This window comes from Elephantulus edwardii, unplaced genomic scaffold, assembly GCF_000299155.1.
Source record: "Elephantulus edwardii isolate Elephantulus edwardi_28Jun2011 unplaced genomic scaffold, EleEdw1.0 scaffold00152, whole genome shotgun sequence".
In the NCBI taxonomy this organism is placed as follows: domain Eukaryota; kingdom Metazoa; phylum Chordata; class Mammalia; order Macroscelidea; family Macroscelididae; genus Elephantulus; species Elephantulus edwardii.
The window spans coordinates 6,494,625-6,515,394 of record NW_006399902.1 but is presented as its reverse complement, the minus strand read 5'-3'; the positions used below and the strand labels follow the sequence as shown (position 1 = coordinate 6,515,394).

General features: G+C 38.5%; 1 protein-coding gene across 3 annotated transcripts in view; it reads right to left on the bottom strand.

Annotated features, from left to right (window-relative positions):
• Positions 1–20,770, bottom strand: part of CASK (calcium/calmodulin-dependent serine protein kinase (MAGUK family)) — a 428,386-nt gene that overhangs the window by 178,514 nt on the left and 229,102 nt on the right. For all 3 annotated transcript variants that reach the window (XM_006894975.1, XM_006894973.1, XM_006894974.1), the window contains exons 4-5: positions 17,269–17,371; positions 11,121–11,296 (exon numbers count right to left, since the gene is read on the bottom strand). In XM_006894975.1, the coding sequence (XP_006895037.1) occupies positions 11,121–11,296; positions 17,269–17,371 (279 nt within the window). The remainder of the gene's footprint in view (positions 1–11,120; positions 11,297–17,268; positions 17,372–20,770) is intronic.

Sequence of the window (20,770 nt, the reverse complement as noted above, 5' to 3'; positions counted from 1 at the left end):
ATAGACTTCAATGCCGTAAACATATTTCATCCAGTTTTTCTCAGTCTTACCCCCACCCCAATGCCAGCCTCATTCTACAACAGTGGCACCATAAACACATGAAGAAATGTTAGCAAATGCTATATAGAGCTAGGGATTTTTAACATTTCTTCATGTGTTTATTGGCCATCTGAAGTCTTCTCTGGTGAAGTGTCTGTTCATATCCTGTACCCATTTTTCAATTGGGTTATTTACCTTTATCTTGTGGTGCTCAAATATTTTATAAATTCTAGGCATAAGTCCCTTATCTGACATGTCATTACCAAATATTTTTTCCCAGTCTCTGGCTTCCCTTTTTACCCTTTTGGAGAAGTTTTTGGATGTGCATAGGGATTTGATTCTTAGAAGGTCCCGTTCATCTCTTTTATCCTCTCCTGGTTGTAGATTTTTTAGGATGCTTGGAAGACTGTTTATGTTGTGGATTAGGACTTCGAGAGTTCTTCCAAGCTTTTCTGTAATGACGTTTATAGCCCTTGGTCCATGATCCACTTTGAGTTGGTTTTTCTGTGTGGAGTCAAATGTGGATCTTGCTTTAGTTTTCTGCAAATAGTTCTCGAATTTTGCCAGCACCATGTGTTAAAAAGGCTGTCATTTCCCCACTTAACTGACTTCATCTCCTTGTCAAACATCAGTTGACCATAGGTAGATGGGCTGATTTCTGGATTCTCAATTTTATTCCATTCATCTATGTGTCTGTCATTGTACCAACACCACGCTGTCTTGACCCTCACGGCAGTGTAGTAGGATTTGAAATCAGGGAGTGAGATGCCTCCTACCTTGTTTCTTTTTCTAAGGAGTGTTTTGTTTATTCGGGGACTCATTCCATTCCAAATGAAATTGGAGATTGCCTTTTCCATCTTGCTGAAGAATGGAACTGTTATTTGAACTGGGATTGCATTGAATGTGTAAATTGCCTTTGGTAGTATTGTCATTTTCACAATATTGAGTCTTCCTATCCACGAGCAAAGGATATTCTTCCACTTCTCCAGGTCTCTTTTTGTTTCTTGTAGTAATGTTTCATAATTTTCTTTGTATAGATCCTTTGTGCTTCTGGTTCGATTTACTCCGAAGTATTGAATCTTGTGATTAGCTATTGTGAAGGGTATTTTTTTTCCCTTACCTCCAGTTTTACATTCTCTTTGTCACTTTAGAGAAATCCAATTGATTTTTGTATTTTGATCTTGTATCCTGCCACTTTGCTGAATTGGTCAACTATGTCCAGTAATTTTATTGCTGAGTCTTTAGGTTTTTCTAGTATACTATCATATCATCGGCATAGAGAGATAATTTTACATCCTTTTTGCCAATTTGGATACCTCTTATTTCCTTCTCTTGTCTTATTGCTATCACTAAGTCTTCCAATAAAATGTTGAATAGGAGAGGTGATAGTGGGCATCCTTGCCTAGTGCCTGTTCCCAAGGGGAATGCCTTAAATCTCTTTCCATTGAGAACAATGTTGGCTCTCGGGTTTGCATGTATACTTTTTACTACGTTGAAGAAATTCCCCTCTAATACTATTTTGTTGAGTGTTTTAATCAGGGAAGGGTGTTGGGTTTTGTCAAAGGCCTTTTCTGCATCAATTGATAGGATCAGGTGGTTCTTGTTCTTTGCTTTGTTTATATGATGAATTACATTGATTGTTTTTCTTATGTTGAACCATCTTTGCATACCTGTTATGAATCTCACTTGGTCATGGTGAATTATTTTTTTATTCTACTGGCCAGGATTTTATTCAGGATTTTTGCATCTATGCTCATAAGAGATATCGGCTTATAGTTTTCTATTTTGATGGTTTCTTTATCTGGCTTTGGTTTCAAGGATATGTTTGCTTCATAGAATGAGTCTGGAAGAATTCCATCTTTCTCTATTTCTTGAAGTAGTTTATGTATAATTGGTTCTTCTCTGAAGAACCAGTTCTTCTCTGAATATTTGATAAAATTCACTTGTGAAGCCATCTGGTCCGGGGCTTTTTTTGGCTGGAAGTTGTTTTATTACCTTTTAAAGTTCTTCTTTTGTAATGTTCAGGTGTTCAATTTCAGTTTGTGTCAGTTTAGGTAGGTTATAAACTTCTAAGTATTTGTCCATTTCTTCTAGGTATTTGTTTGAGTATCAGGTTTGTCCTGGAGAGGGTGAAGCCAGGCTGCTCCTTAGAAGTAAGGATTCTGAAGAGTCCTCTGACATACTCTGGACATGTTGCAAGGAAGGACCAGTCCTTAGAAAGGGACTTCATGCTTGAGAGGGTGGAGGGACAGCACAAAGAGGAAGACCCCCGATAAGACAGACTGATTCAGTGACTGGGGTAATGGGAATAGGTGTGTCAAGAGATAGTGAGATTGGCACAGGATAGAGCAGAGTTTAGGGCTGTTGTATAGGGTCGCTATGAGTCACAGACAACTCGATGGCACATAAGAACAAGAACAAGAAAGAAGAACAACGATTTCCCCCCCCTAATATTCCAATGTTAGCCTTTTTATTTTAATTGGTTCTGTTGTGACGTTGCCCATTTCATCTCTTTTTTGGATTATTTGTCTTTTCCTTCTTTTCTTTTGTTAGTTTTGCTAGTGGTTTGTTGATTTTATTGACCTTTTCAAAGAATCAATTCCTAGTTTTGTTAATGGTTTCAATTGTTTTTCTGTTTTCTATTTCATTTATTTCTGCTCTAATTTTTATAATTTCAGGGTTTTTTAGAGGGTGTCAGTTTTTTGCTGTTCTTTTTCAATTTGTTGGACACGTTGGTTTAGGGAGTCAATGGTCATTTTTTTCCATGCCTTTTGATATGTTTGCTTATTGGTAGTATTGGACCTCTGATTACTACTTTGGGTATTTCCCAGAGGTTTTGGTAAGTGGTGTTTACATTGTCATTTGTTTCAAGAAACTTTTTAATTTCATTTTTTATTTCTTCTAGTAACCACTCATGTTCACACAAGGTGTTGTTCAGCTTCCAAATGTACGTTTTATTTCTCCTTTATCCTCTTGTTATTACTTTCTAATTTTGTAACATTTGTACTGCAAGTACTATAGTAGTGTTGTCTATTTCTTTTTTCAGTTTTGTAATGTTCATTTTATATATTCTGCAGGTGTTTCACTTGGTGCATAGATATTTATTATTGTTATGACCTCTTGTTCTATTGACCCTTTAAGGATTATGTAGTGATCTTCTTTGTCCTTTATGATGGTTTTTGTATTGAAATTTATTTTATCACAGATATCAGAGTATCACTATTCCTGGTATTTTTTTTTCCTGGTTGCCATTTGTTTGGTATATTTTTACCACCCCTTCATTTTCAGTCTTTGTTTATCTTTATTTTTCAGGTGTGTCTCTTGTAGAGAACATCTTGATGGATTTGGGGGTTTTTAATTAAATCTGCTACTCGTTTTCTCTTCAGTGGTGAATATAAACCATTCACATTCAGTGTGATTTTTGAGAGTCAAGATTTTATTGCTATCATTTTGTTGAGTTCTTTTTGTTGTTGTTGCTAGTTACTTTGGTCCAGCCTGCTTTCTGTGATACTTCTGTAAGAAGAACGTCTCTCAGTTTTTCCTACAATGCTGGTCTTTTTTCCACAAACTCCCTTAGGTTCTGTTTTTCTGATAATATCTTGATTCTGGCAAATTTGACTATGATATGCCTTGGTGTTTTTCCTTTGGGGTCTATTCTATATGGTGTTTGCTCAGCTGCTTGAATATATATTCTCTCATTCTTCATTATGCCTGGGAAGTTTTTTCCTAGTAATTCTTCCACAACTTATTCGGTGCCTTTACTTGCTTTTTCCTCTTCTGGGATTCTGATGATGGGCATGTTATTTCTCTTTATGGTGTCCCACATTCTTAAGTTTTCTTCTTTTTTCTTTCTTTTCAATTCTGCTTTTTGCTCTAGCAGATCTGTGGTGACAATTCTATCTTTTATTTCACTGGTTCTGTGCTCCATCTCTTCAACTCTGTTCATGTGTCCCTCCATCATGTTGACAGCATCTGAAACCTTGGACCTCATATTTTGGATCATGATTTCTTGTTTTTTTCTAGAACCTCTAATGCCTCATTTGTTTTATCTACATTGTTTTGGATTGTTTTTTTAAGCTTCTCCTGATTTTTGCTTTCAATGTCCTGTAATTCTTCAAGTTTGTTTTTCACTCATTGAAAATATTCAATCATTGTTCTTTTAAATTTTGTGTCAGAAAGTTCCATCAGACTTTCTGGCTTCATCAAATCTGCTACTCTGTCACTTTTTGGGGGTGATATGTTGCTTTGACCTTGTGTGGGGAGTGAGGTAGCCTGCTTGTTTTGGGACATTTATGTGGAGGAGTTTTTCATGTCTGAGGTTCTTGATTTGATGTGGGCAGGCACACAAGCAAATGCATGTAGGGTGGGTACACACAGACGCACATGTCGGCGGGGAGGGGAGACATGCATGCAGATGCACACGAGGAGGGTTGCGGGGGTGGGGGCTGAATGGAAAACCAGGAAGCCCTGGTTTTCCCCTTGAGAACCAGGTCTGCCACCCCAGTCAAGCTCTAGCTGTCTCGTTCCCTACTCCTTAAGGTGATGGTGTCCCACAATTGGTCCAGCAATCAGTTGTGATCCCCTCTAAGTACCTCCCTCAAATACCCACTGTCCTGCTTGCTCCTGGCTAGTGGGTCCTGCTGTGGCTCACTGCTTCCTGATGTGGTTTGCTGCTCCCTGCCATAGCTTGCTGCACCTTGTTGATGCTTGCTGCTCCTGCAGCTCTCAAATGTTCACATTGGTCCACAGCAATGTTTTGAGAAGCATCTATATATTTGTGTTTCCTTTTTGGCCTAAGGCCTTGTAGGCATTAGTCCATACAGCAGTTTTCACCCAAAAGTATCTGAATAACCCAGGAGGAAGCCTGTTGTTCCCTTCTAGAAGTGGCTTCTCACCTCTGTCAAGATGCCCAGAACCTCCCTGTTGCCTGAGTTAAGGGGTCTCACGTGATCAGACCAGACAGCAGTTCTCTCCCCAAAGTACATGAATGACCAAGGAGGAAGCAGGCAATGAGACCATGAGATACATGTAGGTGGCAAGACTATGAGACGCATGCAGGTGGCAAGATTGCCAGGCAGTGAAACTGGGAGATGCACGCAGGTGGTGAGACTGTGTGATGCACACAGGTTGTAAGCAGCATAAAAAGTTTTTTAAACTATTTACAAGACATATTTGAACCATCTAGGTTTCTTGAACAACATAGGGAGAGCTCTGTTGGCCTAGTGGACAGAAATTATGCTACCAAGTCCAAGGTGGGTGATTTTAATCTGCGTCTCCAGCCCTGGTTGAAATTGTTTTTGTCAAACATCCTTCTAAGTGGTATAGCACTGGTCTGTGCATTGCTGTACAGAGTTAACACGTGGTTGCTGTGATACTAAACACTATGACACTGATGTGCCAAATGTAATAATGGTTACCCATGGTGGACAGTGTTCCTGATTAAAACAAGCTTGGAAGCAGGAGTGGCATCCAGTTCCGAAATGGCTAGCCTCTGGAAACTCTATGAACATTGAGAGATGACCAAAGTTATACAAGTGTTCAGGTCTTTTGTTCATAGGGTCACTATGAGTTGTCTATGACTTGACAGCACTTAACAACAACAAAAAACCAAGTTTCTTATAAAATATTAAAAACAGGTCCTCAATGTTTTAAAAATAGGAAAAAATAAAATACTAGAGGCTCTTGTATTAAAGCATATTGCTATAAAATCCAGGAAGTTAGCAAGTAAAGATGCAATCTAATAATTCTATTTTTAGCAAATGCTTAAAAATTTCAAAGGCAGGTGGGAGATTCTATTATTATGGTACCTATATCATAAACTGCTGTGATGATTAAAGAAACTGGTATGTGTAAAGTGCTTAGAACAGTTCACAGTGTATAATAAGCATTATGGATGAATTGCTGCTGTTGTTAGGTGCCGTCGAGTTGAGTACAACCCATAACAACTTATGAACAAAAGGTCTGAACTTGTTCCTATCCTGTGCCATTTTCACACTTCCTGACACACTAGTGCCCACTGTGGCAGTCACAGTGTCAATCCACCTGATTTATTACGGTGAGAAATGAAAATCTTGTTTGTAATCATGTTAGTACCTGTAATTTTCCTTGAAAAACTTCAACCTAAACTCAAATTACTCACTTGCAATTTTCAGTTATTGTAGAAGGATGGTTGCTTACAGTTTCCAGAGAGATATAATTATCACAATAACCAACTTACTCTAAGAGAAGCAGAACCTATACTTAAAGTATCTTTTTCTAAGAGAAGCAGAACTTAAAGCATCTTTTCCTATTAACAGAGTTTTGGCATAATTTTAATCCAAAAAAATAAATGCATTTATAAATTGCTAGTGCAACAGACAAGGCATTATTGTATCAAGGGGGAAAAAAACCCCAACAAATCATTCTCATCACCATAAGTTTCAGTAGTGCCTTAAAAACCAAGGCTACAACTCTGAAAGTACTTTGCATTTCCCTTCTCTTTCCCCTTTTCTTATTTTCCCCCCAAGTCCAATATAAATTTCCAACATTATTGAGAAATTTAAATGAAAACTTAAGGAGCCTCACAGTTTTGAAGTCTAGTGTTGTGATGTTTGCCTAAAGTTGGCTTTTTTAGCCATTACCTTAGCCCTTTCTGGTCTCCAGTTTCTTTAACTGCAGACACATGGTCTTGTAAACTATCAACAGCTGTGGGACTAGAATAAGAGAGTGTTTCCCACACTAAGCAGTAAGGCTTCAGGGAGACTGGAGGAAGACTCTGGTGAGAGTGAGAACCAGGTGGCTAGACCCTGGTGATGGTGATGGAGAGACTGGATAAGGTATACCAGAGGAGCCCTTAGATAAAGACCACAATTAAAGGTTTTGCTATTCTTGTTGGGTAATTGAAGGAGAAGCTGACTCTGGGGCAAACCTTGCTGCATGATTTGGATTTGTGCTAACTGAACTGAACTGGGACTGTCCCTAATTGCAGAATTGTGTTTTGCTGTTAATCTGGCTTGCGACTGTTGGACTGAACCTGGATTTGTATTGGGTTATATTTTTTTGCCTCACCCATTCTCCAGCCTATTTTCCTAATAAACCCCACTCTTGCTATCATAGTTTGAGTTAACAATGAATAAATGAACCTCTTACTGCTTGTATGGTTATAGAGGCACCTCTTACTGCTTGTATGGTTATAGAGGCACCATGCAGCTAGGCTACGGGCTCTTTATCTGTTTTATGCTCTGGGGTGGTGAGGGGTTGTGCTATTCTTACTCCCTTTGGCCCTTTCAGGGAGCTGCTCATGGCCCTGTGTCCCCGAGTCTCATTTTCTGTTCCTGCAAATGTATATAAACTTGTGTTTCCTTTTATACTGCTAGTCAAAACTGTTGGTAGAAACTGAAACCATGATTGTATTGGATGGGAAGTAGAGGTTTTAATAATAAAGGGAGGAAAAATAATGTTCCCAGCATATCTGCCCTGATATGCAGAAACGCATACGCCATGTTTCCCATAGGTGGCAACATATCCTCTAAGAGCAAAACACTTGTTAACAAGAGCTGGCATAGTCGTGAGCTTGTTTATTGCCAAATAGTCTTTAGGTCACTCAATTCAATAACACCATTAATAATGCCAATTATAATTTTTAAATGTCTTATTGATTTTTTGCATATTCAAAATGTAAAAGTTGAAATTCAGTGCATAATTTTCTGACATTAATTACATGTATAATGTGCAAAAAAATATTACCACTATTTCCAAAATTTTTCATCATCTCAAGAAGAAACTATCTTTTATAAAAAAGAAAGTATTAAGGAGATTTTAAAGCATTTACTAATCACAAGTCTGAATAGTATGCAGTGTTGCCATTCAAAATAGGTGAACAATAATTATCAAGACTGACTCTAAGTGGTATTACCATAATGGTAATAACACTTCAGTTTTTCTGGAATAGAAATGGCAAATATGTAAGCTGTGCTGGCTGGCTACATAAGACACAATATTCTGTGTGAAAAAGCAAAATAAGTAAAAGTATTAGAGATGAAACTTAAAATTAACTAGATTCAATTTCCATTTTAATTTTATAAATTAAGCTTTTAAAATGAAACTCTTTTTTCCCCCCCTCAAATTACACAAAGAAGGGCTGTAGAAGTTAATTTTGTAGCTTAACTCCAATGAATGGATTTGGTCATCAAATAGTTAAGTTAATGGGCATTTTAAAATTTAAGTTCAAGTCTGTTACAAACAGTTTACAAAACAAATCAAACTCACTGATGTCAAGTCAATTCCAGTTCATAGAGGCCTTAAAGGATAGAATAGAATAGCTCCATTCAGTTTCTGAGGCTGTGATCTTTACAGGAGGAATTTGCCACAGATTTCTCCCAAGGAGTAGCTGGTGTGGTTGAACCACTGGACTTTCAGTTAGAAGTCAAGTGCTCATTAACCACTATGATATTAGAAAGCCTTACAAAGAACGTCCAAAACCTGAAACCAAACCTACTGTCATCAAGTCAGTTCTGATGCGTGATGACTCTCCACTGGATTTATGAGGCTATAAATCTTTATGGGAGTTGACTGCATATCTTTCTTGTGAGTCAGCTGTTAGGGTTGACTAGCACAACACGTAACACACTATACCACTAGAGCTTCTACAAACAGTTTATGCAGGGTAAAATGAAGCCAAATTCTATCATAAACTGCAGAAGTCAGATCAAGTTCTTTTAATGACTATAGAATGGCATTGTGAATATCTCAACATTGGAGAGCCCAGGACTCCTAAGAGGTGGATTTGCATGTGAGGAAAAGGGACACACAGATCTAATCTTTGCCTTTTCTACTGTACAAACAAGGCTGGGCTACATTTTCAAGTCTAAAGTTTGGAATACAAAGAAACTGTATAGACTTTAGATGCAGCACAGAATGAAGGGAATGGGAGAAGAAAAGGGAGAATGGTAGCATTTCTTTTTGACCATCTGTGTTTAGTTTGCTTATTTGATAAGCTCAGGAATTTGGAATTTAATTGAGGTCTACATCAATGACATAAGAAGAGAACTTTTCTTTAGCTGGGTAATCCAAAGATGGATGTTGGTTTTGTTGTTGATTGCCTACTCATAGTGACTCTGAACAAAAGACCTAATGCCTTTTCATAGCTATTGTTGTTTCTCCAAGTTCATAGACTTTCCAGAGGCATGTGATTTAGGAAGCGGATGCCACTCCTACTTCCAACCCTGTTTTACAAAGGGGAGCTCCACCAAACACTGTCCATAAGGGGAAACCATTATGGTATTTGATATCCCCGTGGCACAAGGCTCCAGATATAACAGCACTAGTCTCATTTAGCAGTGGTTAAGTGTTGTCAAATTGAATATGACTCAGAGTAAATTTTGCACAAGAGACCTGAACTCTGTTCTACAATTAACATCATTTATGTACATGTATAAGAGAGTTTGTAGAGTTTCCAAAGACATCCAGATTAGGAAGTGGATGCCACTCCTGCTTCTCAACATGAATCAATCTGGAAGCTCATCCAAATATTGTACATAATGGGTAACCATTATGGTATTTGACAAGATTATGAAATAGTGTTCAGCATCACATAGACAAATAGACAATATTTATCTATAGACATATTGTCAAATAAATGATTGCTGTGTCATTAAAAGAATATTCTTTTAAAATTAATACAGCACTCTGGCTCTATAGGATTTGAAAGTCACACCCTCGAGCAGGTCTCGGCCTTAGACTAAGTAAGGCTCAAGGCCACCCACTTTTGAGGGAGAGAAAGAATAGTAACACAAACAAAAATACCCCAGAAACTTCCTTGGATATTATGGTTATGACTAGAGTCCAGAATGAAGGTTGCATAGTGGAGTGTATTCGGGGGTGGGGGGATTGTATACCAATGAAGGAATTTTTCTTTCACTTTTCAAAGAGAAGAGCGAACTGGGGCGGAGGAGTGGGCATGGAGAAAAATGCAACAATGAATGAATGAAAATCCAAAATCTCTGTAAACGTTCATTAAAATTAATAAAATAAATTTTTTTAAAAAGTTTTGGCGAGCTATGGTGGCCTAGCGGCAAGAAGCTGCACTGCAATCCCAGAGGTGTGTGGTTCAAATCCACCAGATGCTCTGCTGAAGAAGGAGGAATAATTGCCTCCTGTACCAGTCAGATCCAATTTGACGGTATACACATAAAATAATAATAATAATAATAATAATAATAATAATAATTTTTTAAAAGGTTCATACAACCACTTTGGAAGGCAGTTTGGCATTTCCTCAAAAAGCCAAACACAAATTCAATAGGACTCAGCTATTCCACTACTAGGAATATATATTATGAGGAAAATAGAACTGAGACATAAACGAAGATTTGTACACAGCAGCATTATTCACAATGACAAGAATATGGAAACAGCCCAAATGCCCATCAATAAATTAAAAAAATTGAGAGATTGTGGTACATTGACACAATGAAATACTATGCAGCACTTAGTGATTTTGTAATACTATATAACATAGGAGAATTTAGAGAGTATTATGCTGAGTGAACTAACTCAGCTTCTTAAGGACAAATATTGCATAAGACCTTTATTGTAAAGATAAAATAACTGAACAAGATGTGTATAAATGTTCAAAAGAGGAAAGAAGAGGGGGGAAGGGAAGTAAAATGTGAAAGAGTGAAAACATTGCACAGCAGAGGTTAGTGGGTGGATAAGGGGTTGAAGAAATAGGAAAGATTGAGTAAGGACTTGAAAAGATGGAGTAATAGTAGGCATAGATCAATGGTGATTAATTTTGTAAAACAAGATATATATGAGTGATTGAGTATCTTTTGAAACACAATGAGAATGAAGGAATGTGAGAAATGCAATGTACCTGAATGATATACAATGTATACATACAATGAATACAATAAATGTATTCAAACTTGTATGCAAACAATTTTTTTTTAATGGAGGAAAAAGTTAATTGCAGCTAAAAAATTTCAAACATGTGTTATACAAATCTGGGGTGTAACCACCCAACCCCCCCCAAAAAAACCAAGCACGTATTCAGAAAAATTTTATCTCAATGGCAAAATGAAACATTCATAATATATTACCTTATATTTTCCTTTAATAATGCCTTCAAACAATCTTTCCTTGGTTCCATAAAAAGGCAAACAACCACTTAGCAGAATAAAAAGGATCACGCCACAACCCCAGACGTCCACAGGCTTTCCATAAGGTTCTCTTTTGACCACTTCTGGGGCCATGAAATGAGGTGTTCCAACGCGGCCTGTATTTAAAATAATGTTAAGAAAACATGTCTATAATAAAACAGATAACTAACATAATGAAACAATAACAAATTGGATTCGAAATGTAATAACAACAATAAAAATCCACCTTTCGACCTGCTCTCAGTTTACAGAACACTCAAACTCATTGTCATGGAGTGGGAACTGACCCATAATGTGTTTTCAGAGGCTGTAAACTGCAAGGGAGGAGATTGCCTATCTTTCTCCTGAAAGTGGAAGGTGGATCCAAAATGCCTGCCTTTTGGTTGACAGCATAGCTCCTTACCCACTAGGCCACTCCCTTAAGTTCACAGAAAGGAAAAAAATTACTTATCTAATAATTATTTATACAAAAATTACTTATCTAATAATTATCTTGAAAATGTTGAGCCCAAGAGGGGTATTTTGTTTTCTAACACTCTTAATCACTATTAAATTCAGCAAAGAGCAAAGAGATATTTGTATCTTTCTTCCTTTGTGGAATAATTTAAAAATTCTCAATCTTTCACATTTGAAGATCACTAGAAACATGAAACAGAGGCAGATGGAACAGTCAGCAGGCAGTGTGGGACTGTCCTGAGACTAGTCTTCCCCAGGCACAGAGAAAAGTGGCTGAAGCAAGAAAAATCTGGGAAAAAAGAATACTTTTCTTTTGATTGGCAAATGGAAAGTATCAGTTAAAGTAAATGCTAAAAAGTTTGATTTGAAATAAAATTTGAATTTGAAATCGTATTGACTTTATGAATTGATTATAGTAGTTAACAAAAAGTAGTCATTTTTTAGTCTCCTAATAACATTCACAGATCATGAAAGCAAAATTATGTGCATAAAGCACAACTATGCCGCTCCTTCTATTGAACCCTCACTACTCTCTGTCTTCAATGTTTGGTTGTTTTTTTCTATCCCCACTCAAAAGTGGTGGTTCTATGGCTGTGTGAATTCACCAGTTCCATAGAAGAAAGATGAGAAATCTCTTGTGGGGTTTACAGTCTCTGAAAACATGCTAGAGGGTCAGCTATGAGTTGGTTCCAACTCAATGGAAATTAATTTTATAAAAGTTAGATTTCAGAAAGGTATTTAATATCAGTAACTTGCACATTATTAACTATTTTTAACACAAGATTACAAAGGGATTATTTTCTTCTACTGAAGGAGCATTATTTCTTCTACTGAAGGGTGAAGAGAGGACACTGTCCAAGACACTTGTCAACTCTTCTGTCCACGGGTCCAGTGGGGTCCCCATTATGCACGTAATACTGAGTACAGGATAATTTTTACTTTGAAAATTAATGATACTTTCAAATTGTGTTTCACAATTCAAAGAATCCTTAGAGATCCTCTAGTTCAGCTAAAGGGAGATCTATCTGGTGGCCTAGTGGCTAAGGAGTTATGCTGCCAATCCAAAGGTAGGAAGTTCGAATCCACCATTGCTCCACAAGAGAAAAATGGGTAGGTAATCTCTCTGCAACCAGGAGCCAGGCAAGCCAGGCTTGGCCTAGGGTTTAAGGCAGCAGGGGGCTTCAAGCCCAAAAGGGGAAGAGGGGAGAGAAGGTGGCCATGTTCGCCCAGGTTTGCTCCACCCAGGGCTGCTATGACCTGGTGGCCAGAGACAGCATGGTGCTGTGTGTGCGGGTGTTGTGGCAGTTTTTGGACGTGAAGGACTGCTCTGCCTCCAGGAGCCAGGCAAGCCAGGCTTGGCATAGGGTTTGAGGCAGCAGGGGGCTTCAAGCCCAAAAGGGGAAGAGGGGAGAGAAGGCGGCCATGTTCTCCCAGGTTTGCTCTGCCCAGGGATGCTATGACCTGGTTGCCAGAGAGAGCATGGTGCTGTGCGTGTGGGTGTTGTGGCAGTTTTTGGATGTGAAGGACTACGCTGCCTCCAAGAGCCAGGCGAGGCAGGTATGGCCTAGGGTTTGAGGCAGCAGGGGGCTTCAAGCCCAAAAAGGCCCTCGGGCCTGCAGCCCTCAGGCCAGTCTTTCACTGTTTTTGTTCAGACATTCCTCTAGGTCATATAGCCCTGGTGTACAAGTTGCCGTACCGTGCTCACTTGTGGCTGCTGTGAGGCTGAACACTGTGACACTGATGTGTCAAATGTGTTAATGGTTGGCTACCTAATGTGGACAGAGTGGGGTGGAGCGCCCCGATTAAAACAAGCTTGGAAGAAGGAGTGGCATCCACCTCCATAATAGCTTGCCTCCGGATACCCTATGAACCTGTAGAGAGGATGAAAGGCATCCAAGTGTTGAGGCCTCTCCTTCATAGGGTCGCTATGAATTGCCTGCGACTCGACAGCACTTAACAACAACAACAACAACAACAACAATCTCTTCTTGTGTGATTTTCAGCCTCTGAAAAACCACTGGTGGGTCAGTAATCAGTCTGTTTTGACTCAATGGCATATAACAACAACAATAGTTCAGTTAAAGAGAATACGTCATAAAGTTCTGTTGGTGGTTATCAAAGTTTAGACAAAGACAAAGCAGCCTGTGTTTGGGGATCTTCCTTTATTGCATATTATGAGTCTTCCCCCATCATCCCTCTTCATTCACTTCCCTAAAATAGAAAAGATGCTCAGGCCAAGTTAAATTCTGGGCTCAGTGTGTGTTTATGTTTAAAGTGTACAATATAACTGTAAAAATTCAAAAGGAACTGGCTAGAGAAATAATTTATTTTTGTATTGTGCCATTTCTGTCTCTTCAAGTAACATACAGAAAGTGGAATGCATGAGAACCAAGCTTCTGATTTCATCAAGAGCCAGAACAGTCAGGACCACTGGGGAACCAGCCTTGGTTTGACGGAAAGGAGCTGGCAAGAATAGAGGAAAGCAGGGAAAGAGCTCTGAGTACCCAGCCAGGGGTAGGGTTACTTGCTTGTTCATATGTTGTTGTTTATTGCCGTTGAGTCAAACACAACTCATAGCGACCCTATGAACAAAAGGCCTAAAAACTTCCTATAATGATCGTCATTTCTCCAAGTTCATAGAGTTTCCAGAGGCATATAGTTTAGGAAGTGGATGCCACTCCTGCTTCCAAACCTGTCTTAAACTGGGAGCTTCACCAAAAACTGTCCACCATGGGCAGCCATAATGGCATTTGACCCCCAGTGGCACAAGGTTCAGCATTACAGAAAACCCAGATTTCCTCAGTGCAACAAAAAGACAGAGGAGTGCTGTACAAGTTAGAAGAATGTTTCTCCAAAATAAAAGAATACTAAACACTGGGCCTAACTGACGTTTAAATACAAGACTCAAGTCAGTCCAAAGGGCTAATGTGGCTCAGATAAGCCTCTTCGAGTGTGATATCAGAAGAACTAAAAGGTGCCCAGGTACTATTATTGACCACTCTAACCAGGAAAACAGTAGGAGGGCTTGGTTAGGGTGAATGGAAAATGTAGAACAAAATTCAAATCCACACAAAAGACCAGTCTAGACATACTGGTCTGATAGAGACTGGAGAAACTCCAAGACTACTGCTCTAAATCATCCTCCTAACATCAAACTGAAGCCTCTCCTCACCTATTTCTCAACTAAATTAACAGAAGAATGGGAATCCCAGAATACTTGATTATGCTAAACTCATACTTGGACCAGGAGACAGTCGTCAGAGCAGAGCAAGGAAGCACTACATAGTTCAAAACTGGGAAGGGTGTATGCCAGGGATGTGTGCTGTCTCCATAACTTTTTAACCTATATGCAGAACAGATCATCCGGGAGGCTGGGCTCTGTGAGGAGAAAGGTGGCATCAGAATTGGTGGAAGGTCTATCAATAATCTGCATTATGCAGATGACACAACCCTGCTTGCTGAAACTGAGGAGGACTTGAAGCACTTGCTGCTGAGGGTCAAGGACTGCAGCCTTCAATATGGATTGAGGCTCAATGTCAAGAAGACAAAGATTCTCACCACTGGACCAATTGGCAGCATCAGGATGGATGGTGAAGAGATTGAGATTGTTTTTTTTTATATATTGGTTTTTTTCTATAATTATATTTTATTAATTTTCATAAACATTTACAGAGATTTTGGGCTCCACTCATTCATTGTTGCACTATTCTCTCTACCCTCCTCCCAGTTTGTTCTTGTCCAAATGCCACTGTGCTTGTCAAAGCCAGTTCTGATTAATCTTCTTTGTCAGTGTGTCCTTTGCCATTCCCTATCACTCCTCCCTGAGAGAGACTTCACCCTGAGTCATAAGGAAAAGGGGACGGCGTATTCTCTTAGCTACTTCCTGCTGAAAAGGGATGCTGTGGGTTTCAGGAGATTGAGATTGTTAACAGCTTTAGTTTGCTTGGCTCCATAGTCAACAGTCTTGGCACTGGAAGCCAGGAAATTAAAAGACATATTGCAATGGGAAAGTCTGCTGTTAGGGACCTCTCTAAAGTACTGAAGAGCAACAGTGTGTCTCTGGAGATTAAGGTGTGTCTGGTACAGGCCATGGTCTTTGCAATCACTTGTTATGCGTCAGAGAGCTAGACAATAACCAGGGAGGGTAGAAGGAGAATTGATGCTTTTGAGTTTTGGTGTTGGAGAAGAGTGTTGAGGGTACCATGGACTGCCAAGAAAACAAACAGATTCATCCTGGAGAGGGTTAAACTGGGCTGCTCCTTGGAGGCAAGGATCTGAGGCTTCGTTTGACATACTTTGGTCATATTGTAAGGAGAGACCAGTCTTTGGAGAAGGACATTATGCTTGGGAGGGTGGAGGGCAGGCGCAGGAGGGGAAGGCCCTCTGGGAGGTGGATTGTTTTGGTGACTGGGGCAATCGGGATGAGTGTGTCAGAGACAATGAGATTGGCACAAGACAGAGCCGAGTTTAGAGCTGTTGTACACAGGGTCGCTATGAGTCGCAAGCGACTCCACGACACATAACAACAACAACAACAACAACATACCACTCTTGGCACAGAACAGAGCAGAGTTTAGGGTGTTGTACATAGGGTCTCTATGAGTCGCAAGTGACTCAATGGCACATAACAACAACAACATACCAATTTCTAAGTTCTTTTACACAGTATGCTACACATAATTTAACCTTTCTTGATGACTCTTGATAACAACTTGAGTTGTCATCCTGAATATCAAATTAAGAAATAGGCTAAAAACAGAAAGCGCCCTCAGAAACTTCAGAGGTACTAAAAGATGGTACTATGGCACTAAGAAGATGCTATCTTTTCCAAGTTTTGGAATCTGCTGGAAATACTATTTTCTGTTAGATTTTCATTTCCTTTCTCTTACTACATTTTTCCCAGCTCTAGTTTCTCATTTGTTGCTTTTAATTTACTATTAACTGGAAACTGATAAGCAATCAGATTATTTCATTTAGTAGTAATTTCCTACGAACTTGCTGGGTCTGATACTCTATGGTAAGTGCTGTGGACCTACATAGCCATGGTCCCAAACACCTTCATTCATAATTAGCATTGACTTCTATACACTGTTTACAAATGTTTCTACTTGTTCCCTTTCCCCATCTGACATGGGCACTTTAAATTAATGTATTGATTTATCTAACAATAATATTTTGGAAGCAGCAGTGGGATTCACTTCTGAAAACTCTAGAATGTGGAGAAATAATGAAAGTTTCACAACCACAACAATAATATTAGGCTGAATTTACATCTGTTTGCTCTTTTCTCCATGCACATAAATTAATTACTTGGGAAGAATCTTTCACAAATGGTAAATGAAATGAAAAATTAAACTCAGATATAATCATGAAAATGGCTAATCCACACATTTTCGATTTGACTTCATTGTCCAATTCAACTGTTAAGGTCACTCTGCTTCAAATTATTTTTTTCCTGTTTTTTTAAGGACTAGTTATCATATTAAAAATTAAATTCATACAATGGTTTTAAGGAGGGGGGAGGGAATAGAGTGGAATGAAGTATGAAACACTGAGGTTGGTTAATATTTAAAGTTTTACCTAGCCTAAAAATAACCACATTTTTAAGGAAATATTTTAAAAGTAATCTTACCTCCAGCTACAAGTCCAGACTCCCCCAGTTGAATAGCTACCCCAAAGCCCCCCAGTTTAACAGGTGCAGAGTTTTCCTTTGAGGCGAGGAGAACACAGTGTGGCTGAAAAAGAAAACAAAAAACCAAATGCAAAATTAAGGATTATTTAAGATTAAAATTTCAATTTACACAAATTATGACAATATACTAACCCTAACACATAGAAATAACCTCTGGAATAACTTTGGGTGATTAAATTATATTGGGCTCACTTCAGACCAGTTTCTCCAAAGACTTATTACCTAAATTCGGCTAGTATTTTCAGAAATTACTGGCTTCCAAGATGTGCTAAGATGCATGGTGCCAAGTATGGAAATCTGAGATACTATCTTTGCATGCAACATTCTCCTTCTTTGACTGACATCTCAGAATTATTTAAAGAAAAATATTTTTTATACTTCCTGCCAAAATGTTTTTTGAAATCTCTGACTTTATCCACTCTAACCTGATCTTTCCTCAGCTTCAGCTTCAACTTGCATATGAGTAGTTGGTGGTCTGTTCCAAAATTAGTTCATGGCCTAGCTTTCACAGCTGATATTGAGCTTCTCCAGTGGTTCTTTCCACAGATGTAATCGATCTGATTCCTATGCATATACCATCAGGTGAAATCCAAGTATATAACCTGCGTTTATGTCTCTTAAAAATGTATTTGCTATGACTAAGTCATTGGTTGTGCAAAATTCAATCATTCTATCAAGAGCAACAGTGGGTCTCTGGAGACTAAGGTGCGTCTGGTACAGGCCATGGTCTTTGCAATCACTTGTTATGCGTCAGAGAGCTGGACAATGACCAGGGAGGACAGAAGGAGAATTGATGCTTTTGAGCTTTGGTGCTGGAGAAGAGTGCTGAGGGTGCCATGGACTGCTAAGAAAACAAACAGATTCATTCTGGAGAGAGTTAAACCGGGCTGCTCCTTGGAGGCAAGGATTCTGAGACTTCGTCTGACATACTTCGGTCATGTTGTAAGGAGAGATTGATCCTTGGAGAGGGACATTATGCTTGGGAGGGTGGAGGGCAGGCGCAGGAGGGAAAGGCCCTCTGGGAGATGGATTGATCCCATGACTGGGGCAATCAGGATGAGTGTGTCGGAGACAGTGAGATTGGCACAGGACAGAGCAGAGTTTAGAGCTGTTGTACATAGGGTCGCTATGAGTTGCAAGTGACTCGACGGCACATAACAACAACAACAAAAACCTGATCTTTAGGGCAAGATTAATGGTCTTTCCTCTCCGAGTTCTGTCCTTTTTCTTTTTCATTCCATTCTATCCTACATAAGTGTGTGGGAGGATTAATCATGGGGTCGCACAAGTTGATGGGTGTAGAGGTTGAGGGAAATGGGAAGGAACTGGTATGTAAAACAATGTATTTGAACTTTGTAAATAAACTAGTAGAAGAAGAAAAAAAATAGATGCATCAGAGTGACTTCATGACTTTGAGCCTTGTTCCTAGAGAGTCCAATGTTCCACCTCAACATGGCTTTCTGTCTGTGGGAATGGTAGATGAGAAAGTGCGAAATAAGATCGTCTGGCCTGATCCTGAACTAAAATAAATAATATTTTTTTAAAAAAAACCAAAAACCCAAGTCAGTTGCCATCAAATTGCTACTCGCAAGGTGTCATTTAGTGTTTTCCTTAACCTCCTGTATTGCCTATAACTTAGTAGTTAGATCCAGAAGACTGATTAGATTAAGATTCAATTTTAGGTTTTGGTGATAATATTTCTTAGATGTATGTCTATTGTGTCACATCAAGAAGGACATAATGGCTGGCTTTCCTACTTTTAGTAACAGGATTGGTGAGTGGGTTCAAGTTTTATCAGCCTGATTCATCATTGCAAAGATCTACATCACCTCCTCACTTGCTAATTTAGGATTCAATGATGCCTAGATCCACAATTAAGGGTTTCTAAATAGAGATTTTCTTCAATATTACATTATAAGAAATTTCAAACTTGCATAAAAGTAAAAGTTTATATGCCTTTTTCTATATACCAAAATAGCTTGCTAAATTTACTTAATCACATATCTACCTATTCATCCCTCTATGCAACTATCAGTCTTACAGTTCAGCACACAAATCATGAAATAGAGTTCATAATTCTTTCTAGTGGTCAAATTTATGTACTGTGAAATAAAATAAATCTTAAGAGTACCATTGGAGAAGTCTGCCAAATGCATACATCTGTGTAACTCAATTTCCTATTAAGATACTGTCATTCCAGAAAACTCACTCATTTCCTTTGCATTCACTCCCTCTCTCCCCTACATGAGTGAAAACCAGCATCCTGGTATTTCCTACATTACAGGTTTATCTGCATGAGAATTTCCTATAAATGAGATCCATACAGTGTACATTTTATGCATTTTCACGTAGGATGTTTCTGTCACCCATGTTGTGATTAGTTCATTACTTTTGATTGCTCAGTAGTATTTCATTGTATGAATATACTGCAGTTTACCCATTCCCTGCCTGACAGACACTGAAGTATTTCTAATTTTTAGATATTATGAACAAAGCTACTATGAATCATTTCTAGAAAAACTAGTTAGTTTGTAGACAACCTTGAAGGATGACCAATAATGAAGTCCTTTTTTAGGGTATTATTATGAATATATAGATTTTTCATATACTTGATATGCTTAATAATTTGCAGCCTTTACTCATTTTTTAGTTGTTCCAAAATTGTTCCAATTTTTTTCCAGTGGAAGTCCTTTTAAGTAAGCTCTATGTCCTTCTACAAGGCTTTGGAAGACTTTGCTTTCAATCATAACAAGATATTACAAGCTCACTTCATTCATTTTCTATCCATATCAGGAACCATCTATTTCTCTAAGAAGCTCTGATTTGTTTTGGTCAGAAAAAATATTTGAATGAGTAGTCTAGGTACTAGGTATATTATTACTACTAGGTTATCACTGTGTCTAAGACTTTTCAGTGGACAGAACTAAGGAATATATATATATAAAATTAGGATACACTTGTTGATAAAAACTGATCATAGTAAGAAGATCTTGGAAAAGATAAAACTTTGAGAAATCCACTGAGGAAATTTATGAGCTAAGAAATATACTCTTTTTCTTTACTACTGCCAATAATGCTATCTCTTACTAAGTGCATCTGCTAGTAAAATTGTTTTCATGATATTTCCAAACTATCATGTGGCAATTGTGGCCCTCCCTATTTTAGAGATGAGGGAATATGGATCATAGAACTTCCACGTTACTAAATTTTCAAAGTAATTAAAAACAAATCTAGAAAGCAGGTCCTGGCATGGTAATGGTGTTTACTGAAGTTAGTAGTCTTTTTTTCCTATGCTGTGCTTGGCGTTATGCAGATGACACAACCCTGCTTGCTGAAACTGAAGAGGACCTGAAGCATCTGCTGCAGAGGGTCAAGGACTTCAACCTACAATATGAATTGAGGCTCAATGTCAAGAAGACAAAGATTCTCACCACTGGACCAA